General features: G+C 41.0%; 1 protein-coding gene across 1 annotated transcript in view; it reads right to left on the bottom strand.

Annotated features, from left to right (window-relative positions):
- The window catches only part of LOC138011688 (dynein axonemal heavy chain 6-like), a 99,657-nt gene that overhangs the window by 74,548 nt on the left and 15,109 nt on the right, over window positions 1-10,000 (bottom strand). The window contains exons 14-23 of the mRNA XM_068858811.1: window positions 7,910-8,062; window positions 7,179-7,280; window positions 5,196-5,345; window positions 4,472-4,600; window positions 4,082-4,195; window positions 3,492-3,635; window positions 2,520-2,729; window positions 1,984-2,097; window positions 854-952; window positions 394-574 (exon numbers count right to left, since the gene is read on the bottom strand). Of these exons, the coding sequence (XP_068714912.1) occupies window positions 394-574; window positions 854-952; window positions 1,984-2,097; window positions 2,520-2,729; window positions 3,492-3,635; window positions 4,082-4,195; window positions 4,472-4,600; window positions 5,196-5,345; window positions 7,179-7,280; window positions 7,910-8,062 (1,396 nt within the window). The remainder of the gene's footprint in view (window positions 1-393; window positions 575-853; window positions 953-1,983; window positions 2,098-2,519; window positions 2,730-3,491; window positions 3,636-4,081; window positions 4,196-4,471; window positions 4,601-5,195; window positions 5,346-7,178; window positions 7,281-7,909; window positions 8,063-10,000) is intronic.

A 10,000-nucleotide genomic window follows, 5' to 3' on the forward strand; every position in this document is an offset into this window, starting at 1 on the left:
TGGTGTCCCCAAACAATGAAATGGCGGCCATGTTGGTGTCCTGATCCAATCCTCCGGGAATTGAAAGCTATTATTATGCTAACGTCTTCTTTTGTTTTCGTTGAAAAACATGGCTGTTGATCACGTGAGTGAAAGCCAAGAATACCAGCTAACGATGATTATTTGGATGTCATTGTAATCTTAACAGCGATCAAAGATTGAGGCTGAAAGAACTTTTAAGCGACGCTGTGAAATTGCTTTATAAAGTCATGCGAGTAAACAAGCCTTTCAAACTGAAAAAGGATTACGAAGCCACGTCAGAGCACGCTTCTTCGTTCCCAAATCGCGTCCAAACGTGCACAAAAACCGCACAAAAAAAAACGCCGTTGGTAACGGGCCTTTCGAAGTACTCACCCGGTTGCGTAGCGGCTCTCAAGGCATTTGGTAACCTGTGCACTTTTCTCATAACCTCTTTCCAGGATTTGTCTACGGTTAAAAACATTTTCGCTTCGGCGGGCAGCTGGCGTTGAATATCAGGAGCACTGAAGATGCTCTCGAGATACAACCAATTGCGCTGACATGTCATCCATTCATCCTACAAAAGTAAGCCCATGTTACGTAAGAGGGAGCTTAATTAAACAACAGTGACATTTTTAAAAACAATGTTTCCGCAAAAATGTTTTTTCGTTTGCGGGCGCCTTTAATCGTTTCTTAAACTCGCAAACTGAATCAACAGAGGTTTTGCACGGCAGCCATGTTGCATGGCAGGAACAATGAAAATGTTTTGCATTAGAAAGAACATTTGTTCCCATAGAAAAAATAATCTATTGTTCCTGCCATGCAAAACCTCTATAGTGTACAATTAAAACCTTACCAGTGTCTCACTGAAAAGATGAAGTTGTCGTTGCCAGTCTTCCACTCGCGGTCGAATTGGGCCGACGTGCCGAGAACCAGCTATGGTGGATATGTTGATCTATAAATTAAAAGCCATCAGTTACAGTTATTGCTCGACAGTCACAGCTGGCCTAATTTGTTCTTGGGCAGAGGGGCGCAACAGGTCTTATATAAGTCGCTTCAAAAATCGCGCATAGGAAATTCTAGCCGCCATCATGGATTCACGCGTGAGTCACGTATATTCGCCGGAGTTTCTTTTTTGTCCACCATGGCCCTCCCCAGTGGACACCATTTTGAATTTGTCGATTCAACTTGAAAAAAGTTAACCTAACACTTTTCAAGTTTTCACAAGAAGCTAGCGCATGCGCTCCTCGTAGCAGTTTCCCTTTAAAGTGCTACTATGATCATAAAACCATTTCCTTTTTTTCTTCAGATTTTGAGTGTGTTTGCTTAACACCTGACTGACAAAATTTTGAGCTTTGATTTATTTTTATACAAAGGCTGCTTATTTTGAGTGTAAGTTTTGGATTTCACGGTCCGCCATTACTTATGTTCAAAACATACCGACAGAGGGTTGGGTCGTTTACTCGCTAGCTTAAAATTCCAGCTTGTAAATAGACCGATTGCATAAATGGCGGCCAAAAATGTATTCTTTTGTTTATGTGCTAATTAGACTCACTAGCCTCGCTCTCGAACGACATTTCTATTGTATTTTGTCCCTGCAAACCAGGCTAATGAGTCTAATTAGCCCATAAACAAAAGAATACGTTTTTGGCGGACATTTATGCAATCGGTCTATGCAGCTTAGTTTTCAAGTCTGAAAGCCCAAAACTCCCATGTTGCTTATTAAGTCAGCCGCGTACATAAGCATTGCATTTTTAAACTAGCGAGTCTTAGACGTCATTTTCTCCTCGATCCAACTCCATCAAGACTGGGTCATCAAATACGAAAATTCCAGCTAAAATAAACAGGTATCTTTTTAAATCAAGGCTATGGCACAGTTTTGAAACCAAAAGAAGTTTTAGTTATAGTAGCACTTTAAAGCGAATGATAAGTCTTCACTGCCTAATACAGCGAAAAGTCTGTTGTACAGAAGACAAACAAGTTTACCATGCTGTCATCCAGTAAGGCTTGAATATCATCAATTCCTCCAAGGATGAACACATCCTTAGATTCACGATGGGGCAACACAATGAACTCCGTTTGTTTCCAAGAATCCTCAACCTTTAGAATGAATGACAGAAAACAGAAATTAAAAAAACAAGCAAATGAACAGATACCCGGTTGCAGCAGCCCCGGGGAGCCAGCGGTCCCTTCCTACTTGTTGGTTCTCGATTCTGCTCCGAGAGGTTTTTCTCTGGGTACTGCGCCTTTCCCCTCTCTTCAAAACCAACCTACAGTTTGATTTGCGCCAACTTGTTCACTTCAGTTTACAGTGTCCCCAATCAGTGCTCCAGCGCTAGAAGGCTAGATAGACATTTAAATAAAGTTCCTTTCCTTTCCTTTCCTTTGTGGACATTACTGCGGCAGTCATGGTTGCGTAAAGCTCATTAATCTCTATACGGTCTCCGCTGGTAACCCCAAATGACAAAACTGTAATTTGCGATACGCGATAACCCATAACCTAACAAAGTCTTAATTGTCACCTTCTTCAGGATCCCTTCCAGTGAGGCCTCGCTAGACGCTTGCCCCGAGACCTCTTCGATCGCTTCAGTGTGATAAAATGCATCAATCTTGTTCAAGAGTCCCAGAGTCAGGGGTTCTTCTTCGGTGAAGTGATAACCAAAGATCTGTTGAATGTGTTCCCAATGGCGTGGCTTCAGTGCTGGATTCCGCAGATTTGTGATGACCGGTAGCTGAAACGAAAGGAAAAAAGCACGGGAAAACATAAATTTATGTCAGTTATTGTAATCCTTTTGTGAGAGTTTGAAGTTGTTTGGCGCGACGTGAATTGATTAGCCCCGGGGCGATGCGATCGGAGGCGGCTGAGTTCGCGGACTAATATGGCATAAGAAGGGCCGCGATATAGACAGATAAACAGTTCACTGAGTTTCAACACTTGCAGTACAACACTGAATTATGCGACTAGCGAGATTGAGCCCGCGATGGTTTTGAACCACCGACAGCAACCGGGAAGTGAGCAGTTTTCCTACCTAACTTTCCCGGCACTATCACTTTTGTATTGTTAAGTATTATTCTTTTCGCTATTACAGACGACTACTTCAAAAATCTGGGAGAGACTACTGTCCTTGCATGCGAAATGTTCGCTTCCGGTGTAGGTTCGTGGTTAATACGCGGACGGCAACCACGTTTACATTGCTAATTATCTTTTCTCCATTAGAAATGATCAGTGTAAAAATCTGAGAGACATCATTGCCCTGGCACGCAAAAAGTTCTCTTCCGCTTGCCGTCCGCGCCTCGAAAACGCGCGTGCTTAAGCTTCCTATTGCGTGCAAAAGCTCCCTACGTACTACGTTGTCCCTGTAGCACCCAAAACAGTTTACTCCAGTAACCCAATCTTAAATTATAGACCTGATTTCGCGCAGCGACCGCTTTAATAGTGCATCTTCCTGTTTCAACAGAGACGTAGATCTCTTTTATAATAAAACTGTCGATACCTTATGTCGCATTTCCTCCACTTTGTCTTTTAATTTTGGGACAACTGAGTTCGGAGGGAGGCCTTTCTCCAACTGCATAACCGTCTTCGCATACTTCATCACTTGATTACTTAGTGTCTCTGGATTCAGGTTCTCGAAGATGGTCTGCAAAACAAGTTCAAATGATCTCAATGCTACACATCGTCTTGGTAAACAATTCAAGAACCTAAATGTTCTTATTTTCAGACGCTCATTCGATCATTGACAGATTGAAGAAACCCGAAAAAACCCAGGCTCTTTTGGTTAAATGCGATGAACTTTTCGTTAAAAAATTCGTTTCATTTCCGTTGTTGCCATATATGACTTTCAAACGCTCTTTCCAAACCTAAATCGATTTATTACTTAAGTTGTAAAAGAATTTATCAAAAACTGGCAGAAACAAAGGCGCGATATTGCTTGCCCCCTTCGACACTACCGAAGTAGTTTTAATAGACCGTGGAAACTTACGCTTTGTCGCTGAGCAAATTAAAAAAAAACAGCTACTTTTCTGCCATTTCTTTACCAAGGATATTGCTGTATTAAATCTTAGTTGATCAGTTTGAAGGTCTTACCTCAAGCCATTCACCATTGACAATATCCCACTCCACAAGTGAATTCCACAGCGACTGCTTCAGCTTGAGTTCTGAGTGAACTACTTCAAGCTCCTCAAACTTGGCTACTTCAACCTGAAGAACGATAAAGACAATGACAATGATGACGTCACCAACGACGATGATATTGATGACGATACAACCATTTCGAGGCAAAAATGTAGGGTGTTTCAGATGGACCTGTTGCTATAGCAACCTATTACCGCACAAAAGTGAGCAAATTGTTTAAGCAATAATTTTTGTTTTGCATAGTGTTCACGTGCATACTTTTCATCATTAGAATATCCATGCATCTCAATTCAAGGTCTTATTGACTTTCACGTTGACGTTTGAGTACGCTACTCTTATTACCTTAAAGTTCTTTTGGTGTGACTTGTAAGTTGAGGCCAAGTTGTTAAGATCCTCCATTTTATCCAACAAACCACTGAGATACTTGATAATTTCCTCAGACTGCGAGCTGGAGTCTAAGATCTTGGGATCCTGAAGAATGAAAAAATGATTGGTACGAGTGCTGGCAATGGGAATAGCCCATTTCCGAGGTTCATGTCTGCCTCCTCTTCAAAGCGAGTCTAAGTGCGAAGTTTTTGTGATGGTAATTAGTTCTACTTTACATATGAATGAAACTTCGCACGTAGACTCGCTTTGAAGAGGAGGCAGGCATAAACTCGAAAATGGCCCATTAGTTAGGAAGAAGTTCACAAAGAAGTTAGTTGCCGAAGGGGAGTTTAAGAAGTGTAAAGGGCCGGGCGTCAACATTTGCTTCAACATCCTTTTGACTTTGTTGAACGATGCTGAATGTTGGGGTGGGCAAACAGTTTCCACACGCTTTTAAAGTCATTCAACATCGATTCAACTTCGCTTCAACATGTTTCAATTGAAAGGGGTGGGGGGGGGGGGGGGAGTTTGAACATCGCTGTTAAACAAAATCAAACGTATGTTGAAGCAAATGTTGGAACTGTTTGCCTCGGGTCTAAAGCAAACGCCATGACTTCCTTAGGTGATGACTTCCTCACTGGAAATCTTTGCTGATTTGAGTAATCACTGATTTGAGTAATCATTTGAGTTATCACTTCACCTGTGCTTTTTGTTTAATTTCCTTGACTTCCTTGCCCAGTGTGACAATGTCTTTGTCAATGTGCGTGCACATCTTGTCGATATTGGCGTCCCTCTCTGCTAGAGACTTGTCAATCACATTACGGACGGCTGTAACAGTTGGTCGAATATGCTAAAAGGAGAAGATAGTGAGAACAACGTAGGCGATGTTTCAGTGGGCATTTTTTTTAACAACTCAGTCTCGAGTCTACAAGCTGGAGAAAATATTTCCCTACGAGGAAAGACGTTTAATCATATCAAGCCAGCTCTGCATGAACTACGATGGATTTCTATTGAAGACCAGTTGCGCGATCAAGCGCGAACGATTGCGACGTAAGATCGCAAATTGCATAGAACATTCTCAGTACCAGCAAAAGAGACAGCCAGTCTCTAACCAGCTTTAAACGCAGTGTCAAAAGCGAATTACGAAATAGACTGCAACAGTTGAAATAGTGATATTATGATTCTGATGTTATACCCGTACTATACATATTCTACTTCAGGATTTTATGTGCTTTAGGAAAATACTTGTCAATTAGGTTATTTTTCCGCGTTCTTCCGCTATTTCAATTTGTTGTAAATTAACTCTGAAAAGCCCCCCGTTGGAGTTAAGCAACGACAACGGCGACGGTAACAAGAACGTCACAAATTTGCATATTTAGTGGGCAAAAACAATAGCTTTGCACGCCCTGCACGTGCGTTTTTCAATTTTGTCCATTTTTTTGTCGTCGTCTCCAAACGACAACGTAAAAAAGCCAAATTTGAGGTTTTATGAAGAACGTCAACACTGCAAGACAAATTTTCATTTTCTCCCCTAAATTAAGCGCCGTTACGAGCAGTGTCATCTTTGAGGAAGTACCACACCCTTGTCATATTAAAAAGGTTGAAATAGTCACGAGGAGATTAGAATGACGTGAAATTTATATCGGAGCTGACGTTTTGTTGCCGTCGCCGTTCCTTTTAAAAACGGAGCTTTAGCAACGACAACGGCGACGGCAACGAGAACATTACAAATTTGCATATTCAGTGGGCAAAAACAATAGCTCTAAGCGTCCTGCACGTGCGTTTTTCATTTTTGTCCATTTCTTTGCCGTCGCCAGCAAAGCAACAACGTGAAATAACCAAGTTTGAGGTGTTACAGAGAACATCAGCACTTGGAGATAAATTTTCATTTTTCTCCCCTAAATTTAGCGCCGCTCGTAACGGTTTCATTCCTGAAGGACCGCCACACCTTTGTCATATTAAAAAGCTTGGAATAGTCGCAAAGTGATCGCAATAACTTGAATTTATGTTTTTACATGACGTTCTCGATGCCGTTCCCGTCGTCGTTGCTAAAGCTCTGTTTTTAAAGTTCCCCAATAGTGGGGAGCTTTAGCAACGACGACGTCATCTAAAAACATAAATTCGCGTTATTGCGATCACTTTGAGACTATTCCAAGCTTTTTAATATGACAAAGGTGTAGCAGTACGTCAGGAATGAAACAGTTATGAGCGGCGTTCAATTTAGGGGAGAAAATGAAAATTTATCCTCAAGTGCTGCCTCGACCTCAATGTTTCCCTCAGCTTCGCCTCGGGGAACATTGAGGGTCTCGGGGAAACAAAACTCACTGTTTCCCTTGGGGCCAGTCATTAAGTGCTTAATATTTCATTTTTTATTTTTGCTCTGAAATCGCTCGTACCAATCTATTTTTAGGATACTTCACCCACATGGTCCGACGCGAACAAGATGGCCTAATCGCGAGAAACGTAAGATAGTGCAAAGTTATATTTTGAGGTGACGTTTTCGTCGACGTCGCCATCGTAGATATCAAACTCCCTATTTGAAGTTACGTTGTAGTAGACGATTCCGTCCCCCAAATAAAGCAATTGTACTATTGAACTGGCCATTACAACCAATTCTCTTGTTCTCCAATTCTGTAGCTATTCCCGCGTGTTCTCACTGCTTGAAACACACAATATGTCAAACCTGATACATGGCAAGATCTTCAGGAGGTGTTGGCACTTTGTACAAGTCAATCAGATCATAGAGCTCTTTAACAACAGTTGCATCTCTGTCAATGTCATCCACCTGTTTCAGTTAATAATAACAATAAGGAAGGAATCAAAAAGGTACAAAAAGGTATTAAAGAAACTACAATTAGCAGAGAGATTAAGGAAGGCAGGATTGACGCAGTCATTAAAGAAATTGACTTCCACCAATGTGGCACAGGGCTGATTCCCTGACTCGGTGTCACAAGTGACTTAAATTTGTTGGTTCTCTAATCTGTTCCGCGAGAGATTGTCTAATTGTCGCGTGTCCAAAAATAAAATTTTAATTCCATAAATTGAACTTACAGCTGTATTATTGTGGTTTACAGGGCAGATTAGCGTGGTTATGTTTTCAAGCACAAGTAAGCTACTAATTAGGGAGACTGTAATCAAACCATTTACCAAATCTTTGTGATTAGAGAGGAGTAACCGAGGGAGGGCCTTTTGGAGCGTGAGAATCTAAACGGCGCATGTCTCGGGTCACGTGTTAAGTGTCCCGGGTCGCGGGTAAACTGTTGCGGGTCCAGGAAAGTCGAGTAAGACAGCAGCAAATTTGTCGCTCTTGGTAAAGCTTGGGGGTTAGGGTTACTAGACCACGTACAGTCCTCGTCCTTTCTTAAGGTTGCGCTTTAGAATATATAAAAGAGTGAAAAGAAGTCTTGGGACTACCTTTTCTTGAATTTCGTCAAGGAATGTAAGGCTTTCGACATACTCCACCGTGCTACTGGGAATGGCTTCCAGTTTAAACTGCGCATCTTGACAGAATCCCATTAGTATGTCAGTTCTCTTCTTGGCTAACCTAGGCAGAATGTCATTTATAACCTTGGAAAAAAAGGCAAATAATGTCCGTGTCAAAGCAAGCTTAAAGCAAATAATGTTACTTTAAAGTCAATCTCCACCCCACGATAAAATAACTTCAAACCAAAGGAAACAATGTTTACAATCAAATTTGATTTAAATTTGTTTTAAAGAAAGCGTTTGTATCCAAAATGAATAAATAAATTTCAGAATCGCTTGTTTTTTTTTTCAGTTTCAACAATTTCACGGGCGCCTTTTCAACACTTGAAAGAAACGTTGTTATTAGAAGGCTTGACGCTACATCACTTTTTCACTTAACGGCAATCTTACGGTACCATATCAAACACCAATTATTGCTGAAAAAGATTCGGTCATTTTTGTGACGTAAAACGTTACCGTGCCAACTGGAAAGCCCTGCAAAAACACCCCATATTTTGGATTTAGCAGCTCATATCTCAAAAACGAATCAGGTAACCCCCATTTCTTATTTCTAAAATGTAATCAGCATGTCAGGATGAAACTTTCTGTAAAGTTTTAAAAAATTCTGTACAGCGCATTCAGAGCCACCTTAACTACTTGAAAATTTAAAGTAGCTCTGAATCCGCTCCACAGAATTTTTTTTAACTTTCCAGTAAAAAAAAATTGGGCTCACCAAGTTCGTTTTCCAGATATGAGCAACTAAAGCCAAAACATCGCATGTTTTTGCAATGCTTTCCTGTTGCCATGGTAACTTGTTACGTCACAAAAATTACTGCATCTTGTTCAGCAATAATTGATGTTTCACATGGTACCTCAACATTGCTGTTACGTGATAAATTGTTGAAGTGTCAATCTTTCTAATAACAAGGTCTCTTGAAAGTGTTCAAATTGGTTTGAGCTACCGTAAGTAACAGTTTCAGTCCCAGCAGAACATTTGTCACATCAGCGAACCTAGTTTGAGAGACTTCTTCAAATGAGCCTGCTATAGCCTATTAAAGGCCCACCTTCAACCAACAGGCTTTTCGACCGTTTGTTTTTGTTATGGAAATTCGCTTCTTTGAAGTAACAAGGATGATAAAGATATGTTTAAAATAGCATTTTAGTAAGCGTTTGACAATTTTTATGTGAATCTCCGTAAAAATGAAGGATTTCTAACTTATATTCCACGTATTCCTATTCCGGAATATGGCCAATCGAACGCACCATAAGAAACGACGACGGCTACGGCTACGACACGACAAGGCCACAAAGCAAGAATATCATTGGTTAAAAGAGGAAAATGATAATCGTGCTGCACGTGCTGCACTCGTGCTGCACGCATTTTATTGCAGTACTCTGCATACCAACAACGTGAAATCACCACATTTTTGAGGTTTTAACGACAACGTGAGAATACAACTGCGAACCTTTCATTCTATAGCTTTGCTCTGACATATAAATTTAGTTTTAGTATAATTCGCCCACATTGCACTTGATGAACGTACAATGTTCACGTAAGTGAACGAGATGAAATAACTGCGAAACATTTGCTTCAACATCTGTTCGAGTTTTTTCAACGTTGTTGTCTGCTGGGGTGTGAAAACGGTTTCAATACATCATCAGCATCGATTCAACTTCAATAGACCATTTTCGAAACATCAGTATTCAGCTTGATAGTGAGGCAGAGAGGACAAAAACAACAGAAATTGTTATATAGCTGAGTTTTTCCCCCCAGCAGCGCGCGCTCTCATTGGTTACTTCGAGGTCACATGACATCTAACAATAAAACTGTTTCCCGCCAAAAGCATCTGAGCGGGCAACAGTGCAAAATCTGTGACGTCAGAGGGTAACACTGCACTGTTACCCGCGAATGTTGCCCGACGACCGCCGTTGCTGTTGCCATTGCACGATTTTCTTTTGGCGCTATATAACAAATCACTTAATCACTGGTCCCTCGGGAAACAGTTCATTTTGTTTCCCTCGAGTCTCAATGTTTCCCGGGAA

Source organism: Montipora foliosa, chromosome 7 (assembly GCF_036669935.1).
Source record: "Montipora foliosa isolate CH-2021 chromosome 7, ASM3666993v2, whole genome shotgun sequence".
Lineage (NCBI taxonomy): Eukaryota > Metazoa > Cnidaria > Anthozoa > Scleractinia > Acroporidae > Montipora > Montipora foliosa.